Consider the following 24,400-nt stretch of genomic DNA (forward strand, 5'->3'; position numbering starts at 1 on the left):
TTTATATTGATTCTTAGGTTATTTATTAATTTATTTTTGAAGCTGTGGTAATAGAACTGTTTTCCTGATTTCTTTCTCAGAATATTCATTACTGATTTCTTAATGTTTATTTTGTGTCCTGCAACTTTGCTGAATTCATTTATCAGCTCTAAACGTCTTTTGGTGGAGTCTTTAGGGTCTTCTAAATATAAGATCATATTGTTGGTAGATAAGGATAATTTGACTTCTTCTTTTCTTATTTGTATTTCCTTTTCTTCTTTTTCTTACCTAGGAAAGAGAAAGGAAAATCCCAAGTACTGTGTTGAGTAGGACTGGTGAGAATGGACATTCTTGTCTTGTTCTGATTTTAGAGGAAATACATCCATTTTTTTCCCATTCAGTATAACCTTGAATAAACTGTGAAAATTAACACATGCACAGAAAGAATATCTTTTTGGGTACTCAGTTTTATGGGTAATTGTCATTTTAAAAAGAAAAAATTCTCACTAGTCTGACTTTTTTCTCTTTGTGCTATTCTGGTTTTATGATCAGATTCTTTTTTTTCCTTTTTGGAAAAATCAAAAATTGCATTTCTAATTTAGAAAGACCAACTGTGTTCTTAGGGTCCAGTTTTGGGTACCCAGGTGGCTATGAGTTTTCTGAATGGAACGCAGCCTTTGTTCCCTCATGCAGTCCCACCTGCTCCTTCCTTTGACCCCTTTGTATTAGTTTCCCACAGTCGCCATAACGAATTACCAAAACTCGGTCACTTAAAACAACACATCTTTATTACGTTACAGTTCTATAGGTCAGAGGTCTGCTGTGGTTCTCTTGGGGCTAAAATCAAGGTGCCACAGGGCAGTTCCTTCTGAAACAGCTGTACAGCTCAATTTAGCAGCATGCATGCTTTAGTATTTAAGGGAGGGCAAGGAATGCCTGTTACTTCCTGTGTAATGTGTCAGAAGTAGCACAGACTGATAGCTGGAGATTGTCAGATATGCCATGGAGTAAGCGCAGTAAAAACATTAAGGATAACTAATGTTTTAGAGTCATAGCTATTGCTGTCATAGTTCTTCATTTTTATGTTTGAAAAAATCTTTTAGCAAAATAAAAAAATTGCAGGTAATGCTATTAGCCAGATAGAGTCAGCCTTTTGTTTATTTACGTACATCTGTACAAGGTCAGTGGTTCTCAACAGAGGTGATTTTGCCCCCAGGGAACACGTATTAAAGTCTGGAGACATTTTTAGTTGTTACAACTGGGGCATTGCTGCTGGCCTCTTTGGTAGAGGCCAGGGACAACACTAAATGTCTCCCAGTGCACAGGACAGCCCCACAACAAAGAGTTGGGCCCCACTGTCAAGAGGACTGACGAGGTAGAGAACCTGACAAATGCATGCATATCTGAATGCATGTATTCACACATATAAATGTGTGTGTCCATGCATGTTTTATACTGTCTTAGTTACTTTCTCATTGCTGGAACAAAATACCTAACACTCACAAGTTAAAGGAGGAAAGGTTTATTTTAGTTCACAGTTTGTAGAGGTTTCAGTCAATGGTCAGCTGGCTCCAAGCAGAGTGGCAAGTCAGAGAGAAACAGTCCTTGGCAGGGTAGGCAGGAGACAGAAAGCAGCAAGCCTGCATTCCCTCTCTCCCTTTATATTCCACCCAGGCTACAAGCCCATCAGTTGGTGGCATCCAAACCCAGGGTGGTGCCTTTGTCTTCAGTAAATCCATTCAGCCACACCCAGAACTATGAAGATCCAATCAGTGGACTGATCCAGTATCACATAACCTAGATCCAGCTACCTTCGAAAAGCCCCACCTATGAGCACATGAGGCTTTGAGGGGACAATTAGATACAAGCCATCACATATACTTACATGTATTTTAAACAAAATTTGGCTTATAAGTTTATAACTTACGTTTTCATAATGCATTATTATTTTCCCAAGTAACGAAATTGCCTTTCACATTGTTCCATTTTAATGGTGATTATAGGTCATATGTTGTGGTTTATTGTACCCAGCTCTATTCTGGCTTTTTATTTTATTGATTTATTTTTGGTTTTTTTGAAACAAGGTCTTGCCATGTTGTCTAGACTGGTCTTGAACTCACCATGTAGCCCAAGCTGTTCTCAAATTTGCAGTGATCCACCTACCCCAGCCTCATGAGTGCTGAGATTATAGGTGTGGCCCACCACACCAGCATGTGCCACCATGGCTAGCTTGATTCTGGCATTTTAGGTGGTTTCCCCATCCTCAGGAGACCTCAGTAGACTTGGGCTGTCCCTGTCAGATGAATCTCTGTGCTACATTGTGAAGGTCCTGGTCACCTTTGGGACTGACTTGGGTGCCAGCTTTCTCCATGCCAGCATTTATTCTTGGAGTGTCCAAGGGTTGCTATCCTTCCTCTAGGTGGCTTGTCTCAGAGCTCAGCAAGCAGAGGCAGCAGCCACCAGTGTGGCAACTCACTAGGCCTGGATCAGTGCTGGGCAGCCCTAGTCTGGACCTGGTGTGGGCAGAGCCATAAAGTCTCATTCTATGTTGCCCTCCACCTGCTACCCAAGTCCTTCCTGGCTCCCAGGGACACAACCTGACTTTAACCTCTGTCTTCTTTCAGTTCCAGGCCTCTCCTTCTGATGAACAGAGACACAAAGAATGGATTACAGTCACCAAACTTCCCTAGTCCCACGTGGGCAAGATAAATACATTTCCAAGTAAGAGTTTTTTCCACAGTGTCGTGTCTCCAGGGGCCAGTCCTGTGTGGGATGTTGTGGGCGGGTAGAAGTTGCTGATAGAGAGGCCTCCTCAGTGTATCGTGAGTGTTCAAAGGAGCTGAGTCCCTGCACATGGACTAGTGAGAGCAGTGGTGAGCCTGCAGCTGTGGATAAAAACTGGAGCCAAGCCTGGGAGGATGCAGGGAGTGCCGGGGCAAGACAGCATCTTTGAGGGTTCAGGAGAGGTGGTGTGCTGGAGGCTTCTGTGAGGAGGAGCTGGCTGGTGGATGCTTGCTATAGTCTGTTTCCCCCAGAATTCATATGTGGAATCCTAACCTCCAGTTGACAGTGTTAGAGGTGAAGCTTTGGGAGATAATTAGATCAGGAATGGGGCTCCCTGTGAGTGGGATTGGGCACTTAAAGAGAGGCCTGGGGGAGCTGACTTGCCGTCTGCTGTATTAGAATGGAGGGCGAAGGGCAGTCCTGGAGGAGCAGGCCCTTACCTGGCACTGCAGCCGCTGCACCTTGACCTTGGGCAGCCCGTTCTCTGGCACCGTGGGAAGTGAGTTTTCATGGTTTGTAAGCTCTCAGGTCTGGGTTTTCTGCCTTGACAGCCCCAGGGGACAGAGACGCTGCTCATGGCCTGTGTGCTGATGCCATGCCCAGGTCCTGGCTGGAGCACTGTGTCCCTAGGCACCGTGGCTCTGGCTGTGATGGGTGTGGGCACCCTCTGACCAGAAGGAACAGGTTCATTGCTTTCTATGCACTGAAGTCTCTGGGACTCAAATTGGCTTTTTTCCACAGTGCGCTTTTGGGTCTATTGTTATGTCCAGCCTGGGATTGTACATACTGGATGCTCTCCATCTGAGATTATTTGAGATGTTTTAGACTCACTTGGTCATGCACAGGTGCCTGCTATGTGATCCAGAGCAGAACAACTTCCTCCTCCTCCTCCTCTTCCTCTTCTTTCTCCTTTTTCTTGTAGTATTGGGAATTGAACCCAGGGCCTTCACGCTGAGCCTCAAGCTTTATATACATATAAATATATATTTAAATATATATATATATCTTTTTAGACAAAGCCTAGCTAAATTGCCCAGGCAAGACTTGAATTTGTGATCCTCCTGCCTCAGCCTCCCTGAGTGCTGGGATTATAGGTGTGCCCCACCATACCAGCATGAGATCCAGAACATTCTTACCTCTTTGATGAAGGATTTCCCCAGGGACTTTACTGCCCAGTAATTGTACATTGTAGTTTCACATCCTTGTAGTGCTAAGCACCAGATGACCTTCTGTTTTAGGTTATCTGGAATTACACTTTTCACCAATTCATTCCAGCTCACATGGAATTACTCCTTTATCTGGGTTTAACTTGTCAGGAGTTCCTTGAAATTTCCAGTGGGTTTTGACTTCTGGTGTGGCCTAAAATCTCTCCACTGAATGGCTTGGTAGAAGGATGTTGAACTCAGTCACCTCTTGCCTGTGAGAAGGCAAAAGTACATGCAGGCAGCTGCTCAACCTCTCTCTCCTTTCATCCCTTGCAGAGCACAAGGACTGATAAACGAAAGGCACTTCTGTCAGAGCAGAACATTGCCCACTTCCACTCCCTGGTCCCCAAGGGGACCCATTGTCCTGAATCCTAACACCTATTACAGACTTTATGTAAATGGCATCATACAATAGATCCTCCCTTGAGCCTGACTTTTGTCACTCAACATATAGTACCTGAGATTCATCTGTGCTGTGTTGTTCCTCCATATATTCGTTGCTATATAATATCACTTCCTTTATTCCTTCATTCTGCAGTTGATGGGAGTTTATACAGTTTTGTTGTGATTTTATTTTTTAAGACAGGGTCTCACTATGTAGTCTAGGTTGCCCTTGAACTGACAACGTAGTCCAGCTTGGCCCTGAACTTGCAATCCTTTTGCCTCAGCCTCCCAAGTGCTGGGATTACAAGAGTGCATCACTATGCCTGGTTTAGGAGTTTGTAACTTTTTGAACACACAATGAGGTCTCGTTGATGAAGCTTAAGTTGGTGTGGCTCAGACCTGTCCCTGTTGACCTTCTGGAAAGCCCAGGAGTTTCAAGTCTGTGTTTTTTCCTCTCAGCATGCATGAGGGAGGAAGCAGTGGAGGACAGCAGAAACCTGTCTGTGGGTGTAGAGGGGTGCTTATCTCTGTGAATCTGTGACTTATCTGCCTGCTCCTTTCACAGGGTTGGGGTCTTTTCAGAGACGCTGGCCTCTGTCTGCAGATGAGGCTGCCTTGGGTTAGGAGTTGCTTCTTATGCAGTCTGTTCTGGGCTGACACTTGACATTGGCCATGGGGGAGCTGATGTGTGTGTTCACTCACGTGGGTGTACACTCCTTGGGTGATTGGGGCCTGGTCAGAGGGAGAAAAGGACAACTACATGGCAGGCAGCTTCAGATGAGAATGTTGTGATTTGCCCCCAGGAATGAACTTCTCCTGCACCTGAAGACCTACAACCTGTACTATGAGGGCCAGAACTTGCAGCTGCGACACAGGGAGGTGAGGCATCCTCAGAGAAAGCCGGGCAGCTCTGCCCTGGGACCTGGGCTTGGCTTTGCCTCTATGAGTGCTGGGTCTGCAGGGCTTTGAGGTCCTTGGAGGGTCCCTGCCCCTCCTGCCATAGCAAGTGACCTCTCACTCAGGGTGTGTGTGGGCATCTTTTGCAAGGAGGCCAGGCCAGCTTTTGCTCCATTCCAGGCACAGGACAGTCGGCTGGGGTGGGGGGTGTTTGACTGCATAGCCTGGGCTGGGGTCTCCAGGGGAGGTTTTCAGGAAGCACCTTCTCAGGTGGCTCCCAAGCAGGTGTCCTCTTGCTGGGCAGGCCAGGAACCTTCCCCAGGCCTCTGTGGCTGCCTTCTCAGACTGTGCTTTGGTGTCTCTGACTTTCCCCAGCCCCCATCCCGAAGCTAAGCTTACTCATCCTGGATCCATTTCTGTAAAGCCTGTTATCAGATAGACAATGAGTTACAAAGACATCTGGTAGAGTAATTTATACTCAAGTGTTCTTGACTGATAAGAAGGCATAGGTAATACACTCTCCAACACATTTTCAGCCTATCAAGCCATGGCAGTTTAATCCATAGAGACAGATAGCAGGTGGTGGCATTTCAGCTGCTCAGGTGGGCTCTCGGGGGATAGCTGTGGGAGGCAGTGGCCTTTCTGTATCCCTCAAGTCCTCGTACCCCATGAAGTCCTATTGTGGGTTAAATTCTGCCCTGAAGTTGTGAAGCCAGCCCCATCCAGAGGGAAGGCTGTATGAGCAGCCTGTGCTTGCTAAAGCCTTGCTCCCCACCATCTTCGAATGCCCCAAATTCGTTCCATTCCTCTCCTGCCTGCCTTTATTCCCTCCCCATTATCCTTTGGCCTGGGTTAGTGACTCCCTGGGTAGGTATCACTTGTACCCATGGGTCCTGTCCTCTAGATGTGGTCACCATCCAGGGTTGACACTGTGGGCCCTGCCCATAAAACAGGAGTTTGGAAGGATTTTTTTCTGAGGCTGGAGAAAAGAAACCTGACCCATTTAGACATTGTCCTCACAGTGTCTGTTAATTAGTGATCGGACTATGGGCAAGATTGGGGCCCTCAAACAGCTTTCCTGGGGCACAGCTCATAGAGTAAATCCTCATGGTGTCCCATGATTAAAGAGTTTTGTGGTTATAAATGGGATCTGTTTCTTTGGGATGGAACAAAGCAATCTCTTAGGAAGGTTTTACATTTAACTTCTTATTAGTCAAGGGGCTTTGAGTATAAATTTGGAATTCCTGCAGGATTTACTCACCTCTTGGAGAGTCACAGTGTAGCACATGAGGTTATTACAGGCACTGAGAGTTCTCCGGAGAAATCTGATTAACAGCCTCTCCCAGCTCATGACCACTCAACACCCTTTTAAGGCAACAGTCTGACTGCTGGAAGAGCTAGTGCTCTGTAGGAACATTGCTTTAAATCTTCACCCAGCCAGTCAGGTTGCTGAAGATATATTAATAGCTAAAGACACATCCCTTTCTGTAGTAGGGGAGGGAAAAATAGCTAACTCAAGAATTCACTTCTTGCTTCTAATCGTAAGTCTTGTCTCACTTATTTGAAAAGATGTATTCTGGCTTCTTAAAGCTCATTGAAATAAAGACAACAAAATGTTTTCACAATTTGCATTTGTGTATTTGGATCTCACAGCAACTTTGTTTTTTGGTGGTGGTGGTACTGGGGTTCGAACCCAGGGCCTCATGCATGCTATTATGCAAGTGCTCTGCCTCTGGGCCACATCCCCAGCCCCTGTGTGGTGCTCCATGAGGTCAGCTTTAGGATGGTGGACTTTACAGCAGAGTGCATCTTACGGCTGGGGAGCGTGAATCCCATCCACATCCTGTGGATTTAGTCAGGACACACAAAGGAGGCTGTCCTTGTCCCCAGGAGGGGCTGGCTCTGTGGGGTCTCTTCCGGGTTCACCAGGCCAATTGCTTTGTGAGCAGGAAGAAGATGAGTTCATCGTGGAGGGGCTGCTGAACATCTCCTGGGGGCTGCGCCGGCCCATCCGTCTGCAGATGCAAGACGACAATGAGCGCATCCGGCCCCCGCCCTCCTCCTCGTCCTGGCACTCAGGCTGCAACCTGGGGGCTCAGGGGTGAGTTAGGGTGCACAGGCCTGGGAGGTGACTGGGATTCTTTGTGTCCTTAAGCAGGTGAATACCACTGTGCAGCCGGCCTCGCTTCTCTCCCCTGTTCCCACCACCTCTGCCGCTACTTGCTTTGGCTTGGGATGCAGAGAGGGTCCGTGTTGCTGGGATCAGGCCTCTGCCTGTCTCCTTGATGGATCTCCCAGTGAGGTCAGAGGAAGGAGGGAGGTGCTCAGTCAGTGGGGACTTGCCAAGCCTGGGCGACGGTGTCCAGCCTCGAGGAGAGTTCCTGGCCTCTGGGGCGTGTTGCTAGTGGCTTCCTGGGGCAGCCTGTGGATTTCTGATGGATCGATGCCCCCGTCTTCCCCGCTGTAACCACTCCTCATGGAATGAACCTGCTCTGGGGACGTTTAGGGGCTGGCCCTTCTGACCAAAGCCATCCCAGCTTGGGAGAGACTTTTATCTTTCTTTTAAAAATATTTTTGTATTAGTATATGCTTGTGATAAATACACTCACCACTCAGAGTTGGTATATAGATATATCTATTGCTTCTTGATCCTTTTTACTTCCCTTCCCCTCTGCTCCTTCCTGTCTCCCCCATGTCCAGATCCCCTTCCCACCTCCACAGAGGCTGTGTTTCCTATCATCTATGACTTTGCTCTTTCAATTATTTAGACTTTGGGTTCCATGCCTGTTTTTCCACACCCTCCACGGCCAAGAGAGTAGGGAAAGCATCTCGCACAGCATGTCCTGATGTCTTTCTGGGACGTCAGCTTTGAGGATCAAGTGACTGGCCTTGTTCCTCCTGAAACTTGCTGATGTTGGCTGCCTTAGGGCCAGAGCCCCGGTGGGGTGTGCCGGCCTCTCAGCCAAAACCACAGTGATATTTTTTTTCTAGTTAAATGAGAATCAAGCCTTCTCTCTCTCTGTTGGCCATGTGGAATGTTTTGTTAAACCCCACGGCCATATCTATCATTCTGTATGATGGATGGATACTACTGGGTGGCCACATCCTCCGGCTGATCTGATTTCTTCCCTAGAGAATTTAAGCAGGAAAGCTGCTGCCCGCCGCACTGGGTGCTGGGATGTTTCATGAAGCTTTGCTTTCAGCACTTCAGGTGGCTTTGATTTTGATTTCCAATGGGCCAAACCCTGTGCACTGCCTGAGCCCGACCCCATTCTGTAACATTCCGTTCCCTGTGTGAGATGATATTTGAAATTCCACTTGACCTTGGGGCCTTGGGCTAGGCTGCTGAAGGGTCCTTCAGTCTGCACACTCGTTTCTTCTCTCTGCCCTGTGATATCAAGCAGATCTTGGTTGGCCCTTGGAACCTGCAAATACCTTGAGAGTTTCCAAGAATGTGGCCTAGATGTCAGCTAACAGAAAGCAAATGCCTGGATGGTCGTGTTAAAAAGGATGCTGAGGCCAGTTTCTGCTTCAGTGAGAAAAAGGCTTTGGATCAGGAAGTGGGGAGTGATGGCTGTGGTTGCCAGTGATTCATCAGTCCCTGGGAGGCTCTGGCTAGATCCACTTAGGGGCGCAGAAGGCTATGAGTTAGATTACAAGAGAAACTTGGATATTTTTTTGAGACAGGGTCTTGTTACATAGCTCAGGCTGGGCTTGAACTTGTGGAGATCCTCATGCCTCAGCCTCCTAAGTGTTGTGATTACAGGGATGGGCCACCACACCTTGCACTCTTTCAGATTTTCAGTTTCAGTTGTCTTCCCTTGAAATCATCCTCCTTGGAACATACAACCTGTCTCTGCTGGGTCCTAAGGAGCCTACCCTCTTCATCCTGGGAAGTTCCTAAATGGTCAGAGAGGATTCTTCTCTCTGGCCAGATCCTCTGTTGATTTGGAGTGTGTTTCTCCAAGCTGCTTCTGTTGTCTTTTTTGGGTTTTGAGAGATTATTTGCAAGTTATCACGGCCAACCTCAGTCTCAGCTCAGGTTGCCTGCAGTGACCCTTTCTCCAACATGGCTGGGGTCTCTGCCCTTGCAACACTGACGAAGCTCACATCTGTGTCTCTTCCGGAAGACAGCCTGCTCTTTTCAACTCCTTTAGATGCCAGAAGCAGTTTCTGAGTTGTTATCCATCCCTCCAGAAGAAATGACTCTGAACTGAAATCCTGTCCCAACAAACAACTGGCTGTTAGGGTTTTTCAAACGAGCTGTAGAACTCACACGTGCTTAGAAGCTCAGTGCAAGCAACAGACAGGTTTTGTTCTGGGGCTTCTTCTTCTCAGGCTGGATGAATTGGGTGCTTGTATTGCTACAGATGCTGGGAAAGACGCCCCCCCCCCATTGCTGGGCCTGGGAACGGGGCCAGCTCATTACCTGGGGTGTTCGCTACCTAGCCTGGCCCAGGCAAAGTGTTCTCCTTGAGGGTGGGGTGGCTGGGAGTGAGGGCTTCTGCCTGCATAGAGTTCGCACAGTCTCCCTTTTGTTTGTTTCCTGCCCCAGCACCATCCTGAAGCCCCTCACCATGCCTGCCATTCAGATCTCAGAGGCGGACACCCCTCCCGAGGGTGACCAGACACCCAGCCTCACAGGTGCGTGTGCCTTGGTGGAGGAGGCTCCAGGTGGGCCAGCTGTGTGCCACTGCTGCAATAGATGCTGTGAATGGTCACCCGTGCATACCTAAAATTCACATGGCTCAAGACCCGAAGAAAGTATTAAAAGGAAAGAACTAAAAACCTCCCACCTCCTCCACCCACCAGAGCTTCCCTCCCTAAAAAAGCCCTGAATGTGTCCTGGAGGGTCTCCTCTTCCCCTTTTTACACTAGTGGGAGCGTTTTGCACATTGCTCTTCTTATTTATCAAATGAACTTCCATACAAATGCATAAAGAATTTCCTCCTCTGTTGTAGCTCTGCGTGTTCCTTTGTATGGAAAATGATTGTTTTTAATTTTTAATCACTCTTTTTGATAGACTTTTAGGTCACAGTCAGACTTTGATGTGACAACCCTGGTCACAGTCAGCATCCTGGGACATGTCTCATTTCATACATTTGTCCAAGAGGGACCGCTGGGTCTGAGGCTTTGTGCATTTGTAATTTTGAGAGATATCGTCAATTTGCAAATCTCTCTCTAAAGCGTGAATAGATCTCAATAAAAACAGATTACCTTACTTGTGTATGACAGTTCACTTAATGTCAGTGTTTTAGATTTATAGACATAAATATGTCATGGGCCTCCTATGTATTTATGTTGATGTGATCTATTAAGCATTTTTCAAATTTTTTTTATTATGGTTATTAAAATACATATAAAATGTTTAATCTTTACCATTTTGAAGTATTCAGTTCAGTATACATACATTCATAATGTTGTGCAACCATCACAATTATGTATCTCAGAATTCTTCATCTTATATGCAACTTTATTTAATTTGTGCGTGTGTGTGTGTGTGTGTGTGTGTGTGTGTGGTGCTGAATGTCAAACCCAGGGCCTCACACCTGCTACATAACCCTCCACCACTTCTTTTATCATAAAAGAGACCTGGAGGGTATGGCTCAGTGGAACAGCGCTTGCCTAGTGTGCAGGAAACCTGGGTGAGATCTCTAGCACTGCAAAAGTTTAAAACATAAAATAAAATTTCCAAAACTCTGTACCCATTCAACAACCACTCCCTGTTTCCTTGGCAGTCACTGGACTGCTTTGTGTCTCTGTGACGGGGCTGCTCTGAGTGGAATCATACGGTGCTTGTCAGTCTGTGACTGGCTAATTTCACACACGTGTCATCCTCAAGGCTTACACATGTTGTCACATGAGCTGGGATTGGTTTGCAGTATCTCACGAACCCTCGTCTCATCCTTACTCCATGCCAAGCACTGATGTAACAGCTGTGTGTGGAGTCACTCATTCAGACCCTCACTGTAGTTTCTATAAGTGATGGAACTGTCTATTGTTACCCCACTTTGAGGTGAGGAAACTGAGGCAGGGAGGCTAGTAACAAGTATATAGTAATGGGGAGCCTGGGATTTGAACCTGGGAGTCTGGCCCTGAGGTCTGTGCTCTGTACCTTTTACTGTTATTATTTCTTGGTATATTATGTATCATGTTACTCCTTCAGCAGGATATTTTTATAAAATATGTTCATGAGCTGGATGAGGTAGTTCACACCTGTAATTTAGGAGGCCAAGGGAGGAGGATCACAAGTTTGAAGTCAGCCTGGGCCATTTAACCAGAATGTCTCCAGATAAAAAGTAAAAAGGATTGGGGATGCAGCTCATTGTGAGGCCCTGGGTTCAATCCACAGAATCACAAAGCACAATGCAACATACATTTTTGGGAGGCAGATGGTGCTGTATCATTAGCCGCCACGGAAACAGTGTGTAAGTTGCCACATCCTGCATCCATGCACACTGAGCTCGTTTCCCCCTCTTCTCTCAGACACCAGGGGTCTGAAGCCCGTGCAGGAAGACACCCCACAGCTGATGCGCACGCGCAGTGATGTTGGGGTGCGTCGGCGTGGTAACGTGAGAACGCCCAGTGACCAGCGGCGAATCCGACGCCACCGCTTCTCCATCAATGGCCATTTTTACAACCACAAGGTAGGATGAGTATGTGTGCAAGGGACAGGACAGTCTCAGGGGGCCACACCCCTTCCTGGGCTTCTGTTACCTCAAGGCTCCTATTGATGTGGTCCCTGTGCACACAGCGAAGCCAAGTGTTTGGCCTTCAGTGTTTGGGTTGTTGGTGGGCTGCAGGCTGTGCTGGCTTTGTGAAGGATGGGGAGCCCCAGATCAAGGGACGCCCTAGGGTGGTGGGTAAACTCAGTGGGGTTGAACAGAACCTTGAGGGCCCCATAAACACACTTGGGAACCATCAGCCTGCTTTCCCATCAGCCTGTGCGCTGCCTGGTCTGCCCTGAGCTAGGGTCTGCCCTGAAGCAGAGCTGTGGGGCCCAGATGGCTGTCTCTGCCTGCTTCTGGGTTCAAACCCTCCCTCAGAAGCTCGTCTGTGGAGGGAGGGGCTGGAGGCCTCCTGTGCCTGTGTGCTAGGGCAGGGGCTCCCTGAGTGTTTTATTTGGAGAGAGTCTGATTATTTCCTCCAACTCCTCTCCCGTCCTGCCCTTTGGGGGAGCATGAACTGAGGCCAACCGCAAGGGCTGTCTACACCAACACCTGCTACACATCATGAGCACCACTGCCACCGTGGCTGGCCTTCATGCTCCGTTTCTGTCCCCATGCCCACCCTCAGCCCAAATCCTTTGTCCACAGACTTCCGTGTTCACGCCTGCCTATGGCTCTGTCACCAACGTCCGAATCAACAGCACCATGACTACCCCGCAGGTCCTGAAGCTGCTGCTCAACAAATTTAAGGCAAGTTCTCTTTGTAGACTGTGTACCCCACAGCCCCGTCGAGGGCTATGGAGAGAGAGTGGTTTGGGGGTACTGGGCAGAAAGTTAGGTTCTTCAGACCCTTTCACAGTTCAAGGCATCAGCATTACCCAGCAGTGTGTTACAAAAGCAGATTCTGCCTGGTGTTCTGGTGCACACCTGTAATCCCAGCACTTGGGTGGCTGAGGCAGGAGGGTCCAATCGCCAAAAGTTTGAGGCCAGCATGGGCTACATAGTGAGTTCAAAAGTTCGAGGCCAGCCTGAACTACATAGTGAGACCCTGTCTCAATAAATAAATAGTAAAGAAAGAAAGCAAAGCAAAGCATATTCTTAGGCCCCATTCTGGACCTGCAAAGCCAGGAAGCTGTTCAAGGAGCCTGCAGGGCCGGGCTGCCCACTGAAGTTTGAGAAGCCTCGACTCTCAGCTCCTTTATTCTCCCTGACTAGAACTACCCTGGAGCCTGACTTCTGCTTTCAGACTCAGTGTATGAATTAACTTATGGGGCACAGCTGGGGACCCTGCTTTGAAAAATGATACTTAGATGTGCACATTATCCACCACTTGGGAGGCTGAGGCAGGCAGATTGCCGAGAGTTTGAGGCTAGCATGGGCTACATAGTGAGTTCAAGGCCAGCGTGAACTACTTAGCAAGACCCTGTCTCACACACAACCATGAGCTCCCCTGAGTTCGGCCTGCAATATAACTCAGTGGCACTGTGCCTGCCTAGAAATCAAAAGGTCCTGAATTCGATCCCAAGTACCAGAAAAACAAAAGCAAAAACAAAGGTCCTGTTACTCTGTTTTCCACAATTCTTTTAAACTCTTTTTGAGACCAGGTATTCTTATTTATTTTAGATGGAGTTTTGCTGTGTTGCCCAGGCTGATCTCACACTCCTGGGCTCAAGCAATTCTCCTTCCTCAGCTTCCCAAGTAGCTGGGACCACAGGCCTGTGCCTCAATGCCCAGCTAGTATTGTTTTTAATGGGAGCTGCTGTATCCTGGAACAGAAGGCTCTAGGTTCAAATCCCTGTCCCTCCTGTTAGCTTCCCGAGTGGGGAAGTGAGTCTGGCTCCCTGTGCTTCTGCCTCCTCAGGCATAAAAGGAAGACAGTGAGCACGTGTCAAGGGTGTGAGGTGAGCGAAATCATGTGAAGTGAGCGGAACTTCACAGTATGAAATGCTCCGACATCTGACATTTTTTGAGTACTAACATGACACTCAAAAAGTTTCAGATGTTGGGGCATTTTGAATTTTAGATTTTTGAATTAGGTTTACTCAATCAGTAAAGTCTGAAAAACTCCAGAATCGGAAACACTTCTGTTTCCAAACATTTGAGATGAATACACTCAACTTGTATCACCCATCACTGTTGATAGAGTCACCCGCCCATCACAGCTCCTTGTCCTCGTCCCTTCCCAGAGCTGTAAACAGAAAACCCTCTTCTCTCCATGGCCTAACTGGGCTTTGCAGTGGGGAAATTTAAATAAAAACTTTCAACAAGTTTCTTATGCTTCTGATTCAGATTGAGAATTCAGCAGAGGAGTTTGCTTTGTACGTGGTCCACACCAGTGGTGGTAAGTCTGTGGAACACAGTGTACTTTAAAACTTTTAATTAACTCAGAATAGCAAGTTAAAAAAAAAAACCAAAAACCCTCTGCCTCACTCAGTTATATGGGTTTTGGAAACTTCCAAATGTTTGCTTCCAAGGTTGGTGGTGGGCTTCAGCCCAGTGGGAAATGACATATGGGCTGTAAACAAACCCTAAAACCAACTGCCTATTGAAAAAGGAACTGAGGGCCGGGGATTTAGCTCAGTGCTTCCACCGCCTGCCTTGCAAGCACAAGGTCCCGAGTTCGATCGCTGGTACCAAAAAAAAAAAAAAAAAAAGGAACTGGGAGGGCCGGGGATTTAGCTTAGTGGTTCTGCCGCCTGCCTCGCAAGTGCAAAGACCCAAGTTCGATCCCCAGTACCAAAAAAAAAAAGGAACTGGGTTTTCTTTTTCTTTTTCTTTTTTTGGTACTGGGGATCGAACTCAGGTCCTTGCGCTTGTGCAGTAGGCGGTGGAACTGGGTTTTCTTGAGAGACAGATAAACTCAGTTTCTCCAGAGAGGCATCTTCCTAAGAGTCAGTGGTATTGTTGAGGGCAGAGCAGTGGGAAGAGGTTGCTCTTAGCAACACCTATTGAATAGTTTATTTACAAATCCATCTTCTTCCTCGTGTGGCTGCATCTCCTAAGGTGCTGGCCAGTTGGGGACCCCTGAGTTGACCATTCACTGCAGGCTGAACTCAGGGGAGCTCCTGGTTGTGTGTGGTTCCAGAGAAACAGAAGCTGAAGACCACCGATTACCCACTGATTGCCCGCATCCTGCAGGGGCCCTGTGAGCAGGTCTCCAAGGTGTTCCTGATGGAGAAAGACCAGGTGGAGGAGGTCACCTATGACGTGAGTGCCCTTGTTCAGCCGATCTGTCCTCAGGAGGATGGGGATTTGGCTGGGGAACAGCCTGACTCTTTGGCCAAGGACCATGTCCCCTTTTGCTGCTATTCTTCAATATCAGCTTTTCTTGAAGCCAGTCGAGGGTGTACCCTGTGGGAATTGTGGGAGGAACGCTTAGGCAGAAAGGATTTCCACAGAAAAAATGAATTTTGTGAGTCTTTCTAGGGTACTGTAACAAGTTAGAGAAGTCTTATAAACACTTAACAGCACTAGCAGGAGCTGGGCATGATGGTGCATGCCTGTAATTCCAGCACTTGGGAGGCTGAGGAGGGAAGATTGCAAGTTTAAGCCCAGCCCAGGCAACTTAGTGATTTGACAAGACCTTCTTTCAAAATTAAAAATAGAAAAAGATCTGGGGATGTAGCTCAGTGTGAAGACTCTGGGTTCAGTTTCCAGTATGAGAAGAAAAAAAAAGAAGGAAGACAGAAATTAGCAGTGATTATACCTCACCTTATGTGTTAGTCAGCTTTTGTTGTGGTAACAAACATCCCCATTCTCAGTAGCTTGCAACAGCATTGTTTTTTGTTTTTTTGCTCCTCATCCTTCCAGCTTTGCTCTAGGCTGTGGGTTGAGGTCAGGTTTGCACTGTGTGTCTCATTCAGAGGTCCAGGTGGAAGGGCCAGTGGCCACGTGGGGTTTGTTCCTCTTGGCTGATGGCCAGGTCGAACCATGGAATTGCAAGGGCAGCCTCCACCCGGATTGAGCACCTGTCATGTCTGTATGCATCCCACTGGCCAGAGGAAGCTGCACAGACAAGTTCAGCATTAAGAGGGTGAGGAAGTAGGCTGGTCCCGTGGAGGAAACTGTGGAGCAGGCAGGGGTTCCGGTGGGCGAGGGGAAGCCCTTGCTTAACTGTAACTCCCCTGTGGCCGATCTGCCTCCCCAAAGCAAGTGCCCATTTGGATGCCTATCTGAGGAGGCTAGAGCTACAAACTGTCGTCATGGTTCCTTAGGTTCCTTTGCAGGAGAACAAAGACCTCACTTAAATATGACGAGTTGAGTTCTTTCTCGACATCCTTGTATCAAAAGAAAGTGCTTTTCTGGGCCGGGGATTTAGCTTAGTGGTTCCAGTGCCTGCCTCCAAAACACAAGGTCCCAACTTCGATCCCTGGTACCAAAAAAGGAAAGAGCTTTTCTGTTTGACAACACTAAAATCGTGGGTTGGATAAAATGAGATGAAAACTGAGAAGTTACATCTTGCTGTGTAGTTCAGGCTTCCCTGGAACTCACTGTGTAGCCCAGGCTGGCTGTGAACTCGAGGTGATCTTCCTGCCTCAGCCTCCCAAGTGCTGGGATTACAGGCATGTTCCCCTGCACCCACATGCTCATTGCAGACTCTCTGCCAGCCTTGAGAAGGACGAAGCTAGGCTCTTGCCTTAGAGGATGTCCTGGGTTAGGGGAGAAGTAGGTCCTCAAGCTCCGTGCCTTGCAGGAGACTGAGGGCAAAGGGAATGGGAAAGCTCCCGGGAGAGGCTCACAGCCAGGTCTACCTCCTCCCCAGGTGGCCCAGTACATAAAGTTTGAGATGCCGGTCCTGAAAAGCTTCATCCAGAAGCTCCAGGAGGAGGAGGATCGGGAGGTGAAGAAGCTGATGCAGAAGTAAGTGTGGCTCAGGGTGCCGGCTGGATTCTCCGGGCCTCTGGGAGTGCAGACTCTGTCCCCTGGCCGGCAGGGGCTGCCAGGTCGCTGCAGGGGACAGGCATCCTGGGCCTTTCTGGAAGGGGAATCTGAGTCTTGGTGGGGACGTGGGGTTTAAGTGTGCTGGCCTCTCTGCTTCCTGTGTCATTGCCTTATTTTGATGCAGGGCATCAAAATGTCTTTCCCCCCTTCTTTTATGGAAGAACTTTCAAAAGGTGTTGGCTTAAAAATCTCTGAAATCTAGATTCAGAATGGGGGAGGTGACTTTACCCGAGGGTCACCTCAGAGGGCGGTGCTGCCTGAGTGAGGGCTGGGAGTGCCAACCAAGCCTGGGCTCCTGAGCCCTCAGGAGGTCAGCTCTGCGGCTGAAGAGCCTGAGCCACCCAGCTCCATGACCCTTCTGCCCACCTCTTCCCTTCCCAGCACTGCTTTCCTGGAAATTTCATTTGGGTTGAAAGGACTAGTGAAGCTGCTCTCTGGGGAGGATTTTCTGATTCCTGTGCCGTGTTTATCACATAACAGACTGCATTTCATAGATATTGTAGAACAATTGGTTGACTTTTGGCACTGGAGAATAAGGCTGTATTTACTGTTATCCATGATAGTAATTGGCATGATAGCAGTTAACATTTATTAAACACTGACTCTATCCTGAACTTTAGATATGGCTTTTGCTGTGCAGTGCAAAGCCAAACATTAAGGATGTGTCTCCATTCGCTCTGCACAATAATATCCACTCCACTATCTGTGGTGTCACTTTCAGGGACATCATGGGGAAACTGATCTCCCTACTGCCATGGGCTTCTGTGTCTGTTGCCAGGGTCTCTAGTGCAAAATGCAGGTACTAGTGTAGGTTGAACCTCATGAAGTTGCCATATTGGTAGCTCCCCAAAGGGACAAATGTTGCCAGTTTCCTATGTCCTGGCCTAGGTGAGGATTCATGAGCTACCGTGCACTTATAAGTACTGTGCATAGTGCCTTGGGCATGGTGAGCACTCATTTAATGGAGCTCTTATCATTGATTCTCTTATTCTCATGTTTTCCTCATTTCTCTAGACTTCCTGACCATAGTAAAATAGTCTAATTTGGATTTGGCCTCTTTATTCCTCTCATCCAGGTGTGGAAGTGAACACAGTAATGCAGTGGCTCATGAGTGGGCTAGTGAAGGTATCACCCAGTGCCACCTGATGTTAGCTGGTGCCTCCTGGGTGGGGTTGGGGGGGTCATCCGAAGGAAGGGTCTGTTGCCAGCTGCCTTCTACTATAGGCTATCTCTTGTCCCCAGGTACACTGTACTCCGGCTAATGATTAGCCAAAGGCTGGAGGAGATAGCTGACACTCCGGCAACAATCTGAACTGCAGGAATGGGGGATCCAGGTGCCCCAGGGGCTGCCACTGACCTGAGAAGACCCACAGGAAGCTGGGCGCTCCCCTCCCATGGCAGTGCTTATGTGCAAACCACAAGCCATCCTTTGGTCCTTGGAACAGGATGAGAAGCCAGCGGACAACTCCCTATCCCTGGATCCCTGCTCTCCTCTCTTTCACTTGCAAGAACTTTTGATTTTAACTATAAGGAGGACCACAGATATGTACCTGTATGTGCACAGGACACTCGCTTGTGCCTCCCTGATGTTTCCATCTGCAGTTGACTCTAGCAGCCAGCTCCACCACCACAAGGCTGACAGATGTGTGCCAGTGGCAGGAGAGTCAGGGGAGGACTTCAGGCTAAAGAAAAAATTTTTTCTCTTAAGAGCCGGGGGCAGCCACACAAATCTGCCCAAGTGTAGAAGGGGCATTTGTGCTGATAAGAGATTCTCTGTATGCCTGGAAAGGTCAGTGAATGTGAGATCCTTGGAAATTAAAAATAACATCCCCATATCCTTGTCTGATGGAGAGAAACAGATAAATTATCCTGGGTAGTTGCAATGAGTCCACATGTTTTTACACTGGAAACTTTGCTTGTTTTAAATAACAAAGATGAATGTGCTGGTCCATGTAGATGCCGAAGAATGGATTCCACCTTGCAGAGTCGGGGAGCCTGCATGATTCTCCCACGTGGTTCTCTGGTGCTTCCTTGGGATGGAGGAAAGTCCCACAAAGCAGAGGCCTCACGGGGTGCCCACGATGCTCACTGGGGCCTGGCTTGTCCTGAGAAGATGGCCAGGAGGTTTCCAAGCCCCCTCCTTAGGGCTGAAGGAAGAGCAGAGGCCACCTGCAGAGACCAGCGCCTGCCAGCCCAACCCGTCTTCACATCAGCACATCTTTGGGCTGTGCAGATCAACTGAGCAAGATCAGGTGCTTCTAACAGCTCTGAGCCTTGCTGGGGTAGGGATGCTGTGCATCTGTCCACCTGCTCCCAGGGAAGGCATGGAGGCCTGGGGAGCTGGGGGAGGGAGAACCACTGGCCAGAGCCTCCAGAGGAAAGTGGGCCTTGGTGGCAGAACCATTCCCAAGCCCCCAGCCTTCTCCCTGGCTTCCATAGCAGCCACAGAGCTGTGTCTCACTCCGCTGTCAGCACAATGGTCTGCTGCCACCGGGACTGCTGTAGGAATCTGCAAGACCCCCTCCTCCAGGAGCGCCGCATAACCAGCTCCAGGGGCGTCTGTCAGTCATGCACCTTAGTGGGCATCTGTAAGATGCACAAGATGGGGAGCAGTTTTGTGAATGCAGACGCACCCCCTGAGGTTTGCTTGGAGAACTTCTGTTCTAGCTATTTTTGTCGTAAACATTGAAAGCCTTGATTGCCCCACTAATTCTCCTTTGATGGGGGGAGGATTTTCACAAAGCCAATTATTAACCACTAACTCTTAGAGACAACTTTTTATTTCTAGTTTTTAAAATTCTCTGTGAATTACTCTGGCAATGCAGTAGTGTTAAATGTTCCAAAATGCCCAATTTGCCAGATCTCTCAGAATGTGATACCAAGGTAGCCTTGCCTTTCTAAAGTGGGGGTTCAGAGTATAAGGGTGAGGGGAGTGTGTTTTACACTATACACTTTCACTAGTGCAGGCCACCCTTTTCCATTTTGGCCCATGCTACAGAGATCATTTCTCATTCCCTAGTATTCTGATAAAGAAATTTGGCTGGGTGTGGTGGTGCATGCTTATGTTTGCCAGCACTTTGGAGGCTGAAGCAGGAGGATCTTTGTGAGTCCAAGGCCAGTCTGGATTACATATCAAAACCCTGTCTCAAAGAAAGGAAAATAAACAAAAAGAAGAATTTTGTATGTTTGGCTGGGGGGGTTATAGCTCAGTGATGGGGCACATGCTTCAAATGCATGAAGCCTTGTCTTCAATCCTCAGCATCAAAACAAACAAAAACAGGATTTGGGAAACCTTTGGAATAGCAGCAGCTGAAACAGAAACTTCCTGTGGCATGGCCCAGATTTTCCCACTAGTATCACATGGCCTTATGGCTTTGAACTCCTCAGCCAGTTTCTGTGGGTTGTGCAGTTGTGTGCAGTGAGCCTGAAATCGTGTGGCTATCAAAAGGCCAATGTACAGGGTTTCCCCAACTCCTGAGAAATAGTAGTTGCATCTGGATTTTCTTTTTCTTTCCTTTTTTTTTTTGGTTCCGGGGATTGAACTCCGGACCTTACACTTGTGAGGCAGGCGCTGGAACCACTGAGCTAAATCCCCAGCCCTTTTTGTTTTTTGCAGAGGTTTATGTTACGCAGTGATCAAGTGAAGGAAAAACCTGAGCCCTCTGGCCAGGAAGGTGGACAAAGCAGGAGGCCACATTCTCTCTGATCACATTAGTGGGAACGTGGGAACTTACGTAGGGGTGGGGACTGTCACTTGGGAAGGAATTGAAAAGCACAAATGATAAGCGTGCATGTGCCCTGGTCTCCAGGCTGGGTGGACTCCAACTTCAAGTGGAGGCTGAGGTGAGAGGGTCTTCCGTCCCCAAGAAAAGTACAGAGGCCTCAGATCAAGGTTTTGGTCTGCAACATGCTGATGCTTCCAGGAGAAATATTTGCACCTTTCTTTCCCCCCTAACAAAAAGAAAACAATATTCTCTCCTAGAAACCAGAGAAAGACGTTTTATCATCATCTCTGTAACATAATGATCCCCAAATCCATTCTCCCAGCGAAAACATCTTGGCAAGAATTGTTTTCTGTGGAAATGGGGGTTGTTTCAGTGCCTGGAAGAAGAAACAGCAGGGTGCGGGGGGGGCAAAAAGTTCTCAGGAAAAGAGAAGTCCTTTTATTTACTTATTTTTTGGTACTGGGGTCTGAACCCAGGACCTTCACACTGAGCTACATTCCCGCCCCTTTTAAATTTGTTTTATTTTGAGACTGGTTCTTGCTAAATCGCTAAATTGCCCAGACTGGTTGTGAATTTGTGATCTTCCTGCCTCAGCCTCCCAGAGTGCTGTGACTGCAGGTGTGTGCCACCACATCAAGTTAAGAGAGGTCCCTTTACAAACAACAATAACAACCGGAAAAAAAAAAACCCATGTTTTATTTCAAAGTTCTGTAACACAGAGAACTTAATGTCACAGATAATCTAAGAAGTTTCTACGTGGTGGAGGGAATTTCAGTACCCCATCGAGACGCAACTGCAGCCTGGTTGATGACGGGAGGACAGAGGAGACCGCTCTGAGTGCCCTGGCTACAGCAGCCTGGATTTCCCAGTTTCTACTTAAGTTGTTTTATACAAAGTCCTGCTGGAGTCAGATGAGACCTGATCTCCTGGAGAGATCAGACACCTGAATGTGGTTCATCTTTGAGGCGTAGCTGACGGTGTCTGTGCTGTCACAGGACCTCAGCGTGCCCGCCACATTTTAAGGGAGCACAGAGATGCACAAACAGTGAGGGAGAAGCCTTGTTCCCCCTCAGGTTGCAGACTTGTTTCCAGTGTGTTGTTGCTTGTGTTTCTTAAGTTTTCCCGCTTGTTTTCGTTCTCTGTTCCCTTCCTAACACAACTTTCCTTTCAGCAGTGGTACCTGACCTGGTTCAGTGTTTGGCTCTGAACTGATAAATGGATGCATTCAGGCATCTTAACATCATTTGACAAGGCCTCAGTAGAGACCCATAGATTTTTGTAATCTTTTGATACGTTTTAATGCACCTAACTCAGATCTTATTGAAATAAAGCACTTTTCAAAGAGCTGCCCCCTGGCATGGCTCATGTGTGTTAGTTAGCTGGGACGGGCTCTGTGCTGGGAGAAGGTGGGGTAAGGTGGGGACAGGGATTGGAAGACGCACTCAGAGGATAAGTTGATTCTCTTCCCTGAGAGATTACATTTGCATGTGCCCAGACCTGGCTGTCATGTTCTGGCTTGGTTTGTTTCCTGTTGCTGTAACAAAATACCCACGACCAGGTAATTCATAAAGAATAGAGGTTAGTGAACTCACATTTCTGGAGGCTGGGAAATCAAGGGCTCAGAGCCAGCTCCGTGGGGCATCTGGCCTCTGGCGAGGGTTTTCCAGCTGCATTTTACCATGGCAGGAGGCATCACATGGTGAAGGAGCAAACATGCTGAAGAGAGTGTGCTTCTACAGTTCTTTTTTCCTTTTCTTTTTTGGTGCTGGGATGGAACCTGGGGCCTTCCTTGTGCTCGGTAAACACAGCTGCATTACGAGCCGCCCTCTTGGCCCAAGCTCTCACATTGGTGACACAGCCACTGCTGCCCACCCATTCCTCCAGGGATGGATGAATCTTCTCAGGAGTGTGGAGTTCTCACTTTCCAGAGGTCCCCTCTCAGCACTGCTGCATTGGCACTGAGTTTCTCACGTGTGGGTTTAGGGACACATTCAAACCATAGCATGTCCCAAACAGGAAATGAAATGAGGCATCCTTCTGGGGTCGCAAGTTGAGGTGGGGGCTGGGAGTCCTGGCAGAGAGAGTGGAGGCTGCTGCAGGAAGCCTGGTTCACTCTCCGCACCTGGCTCCTTAGTCCTGGGGAATGATCCCTGCTGAGCCTTCTTCTAGGATTGAAAAAGGTGGAGCTGACCCTCGGGAGAGTACCTGGGCTGCTCTGGGCTGGAAGTAGCCCTTCAGTGTCCCCAAAGGCAAAGCTTTCAGACTGAGGCCCAATTCCCCCGCTGAGGTGAGGTGGTTAATTGTGAGCTAATTTGGTCAGCTCTGGTACCCAGATACTTGGTCAAACACCAGTCTTGATGTTGCAGGGAAGTTATTTTTAGATGAGATTAACATTTAAATCAGCAGAAGTGAGTAGAACACCCTCCATAATGTGGGTGGCCTCATTCACTCCACAGAAGACAGGAAGAGATTGAAGGTCCCTGAGGCAGAAAGAACTGTTTTCAGCCTGCCTTTGGGTGATCAAGGGAGCCAGTTCCTTAAAACAAATTCTCTCCATCTACATATAATCATGTGTGCGAGTGGGTGTGTATGGTCAGACCTCCACATCTATAGGTTCTGTATCATTGGATTCAACCAACTGTTGATCAAAAATAGTAAAAACAAGAAACCAAAACAAAAGACAGTCATGGTAAAGCACACCCATAATTCCAACACTCTGGGAGGCTGAGGCAGGAGGATCGAAATTATGAGCTCATCCTAGGCAACTTAGTGATTTAGTGAGACCCTGTCTCAAAATAAGAAATGGAGCTGGGTGAGATGGTACATGCCTGTAATCCCAGCATTCAGGAGCTGAGGCAGAGGGTCACTGCAAGTTTGAGGCCAATCTGGGCTACATGTGAATTCAAGGCCAGCCTGAACTATGTAGCAAGATCCTGTTGCAAGAAAAAAAAAAGTTTAAAACAAAGAATTCTAGAAAATTCCATAAAGCAAACCTTGAATTAGATGTGTGCCCAGCACACTGCACACACCGCGCTCCTGCGGTGCCACAGAGCCTCGTTTCTCCAGCATGCGTTTGAGCACTGTTTCCTTTGCAGTTTGTTCATGTTCTGTGGAGTCAGATCGATGATGACTGCCCATGAAAGTACACATTTTTTTCTTGTCCCTATAACTGAAACAATACCATATAACTATTTCCATAGCATTTACATTGTATCAGGTATTCTAAATCACCCAGATATGATTTAAATTTGCAGGAGGATGTGTGTATGTGAGAGAAAGAGAGAAACTTTGGATAAGTTGGTTCCCTTTGAGTGTTATTCTGATTTCCTGTAATTGGAGATTTTAGTCAAGGGACTAAAATGGCCTTTCAGTTGGCGAATTAACTAAGCTGAGTGACGCAGACAAGCAGACAGGTAGCTCCTCCAAGGCAACGAGACTTGTGTGCTGCACATCGCAGGGAGGAGAGAACACAAATAGTTTGCTTGGGGTCTCACCAGGCCCCCAAGAGTCAAGCAGTGAGCCTTGTAGAAGTAAGATTGCCCCGGGCAACCCATTTGGGACCCCTTCTGTCTCCCAGGAGCTATTCTTATTACTAGTTCTTATTCTCCATTCTTGTTCCCCATAAATTTTCCTACTCTAAACCTCTGTTGTTCCTTAGGCAAACCCAGCATATCTGACATCTAGTATGATGGGAGTAACATCTATTCCCCCTATATCATCCCTTCTGTCTCTTAGAAGCTATCTTTCTTTCAATAAATCCTTCCTAAATATGGTATTTATACACAATGAAGAACTACTCTGCTCTAAAGACGGATAA

The 24,400-nt window shown here is 47.8% G+C and overlaps 1 protein-coding gene across 12 annotated transcripts in view; it reads left to right on the forward strand.

The window, feature by feature from the left end:
• The window catches only part of Rassf2 (Ras association domain family member 2), a 45,566-nt gene that overhangs the window by 17,452 nt on the left and 3,714 nt on the right, over positions 1-24,400 (forward strand). For 8 of the 12 annotated variants that reach the window (XM_087188692.1, XM_013070716.3, XM_021255016.2 and 5 more), the window contains 9 exons: positions 2,604-2,700; positions 5,156-5,231; positions 7,199-7,350; positions 9,805-9,893; positions 11,736-11,896; positions 12,566-12,667; positions 14,207-14,258; positions 15,003-15,124; positions 16,680-16,777. In XM_087188692.1, coding sequence (XP_087044818.1) covers positions 2,642-2,700; positions 5,156-5,231; positions 7,199-7,350; positions 9,805-9,893; positions 11,736-11,896; positions 12,566-12,667; positions 14,207-14,258; positions 15,003-15,124; positions 16,680-16,777 — 911 coding nt within the window. In that variant the 5' untranslated portion in view covers positions 2,604-2,641. Of the gene's footprint in view, positions 1-2,603; positions 2,701-5,155; positions 5,232-7,198; positions 7,351-9,804; positions 9,894-11,735; positions 11,897-12,565; positions 12,668-14,206; positions 14,259-15,002; positions 15,125-16,679; positions 16,778-17,933; positions 17,984-18,100; positions 21,928-24,400 lie in introns of those variants that run through there. The other 4 variants (XM_004840774.4, XM_087188695.1, XM_087188696.1 and 1 more) reach the window with 2 other exon arrangements.

Source organism: Heterocephalus glaber, unplaced genomic scaffold (genome assembly GCF_053883595.1).
Source record: "Heterocephalus glaber isolate CG9 unplaced genomic scaffold, H.glaber_assembly_v1.0 deba00001532, whole genome shotgun sequence".
Classification (NCBI taxonomy): domain Eukaryota; kingdom Metazoa; phylum Chordata; class Mammalia; order Rodentia; family Bathyergidae; genus Heterocephalus; species Heterocephalus glaber.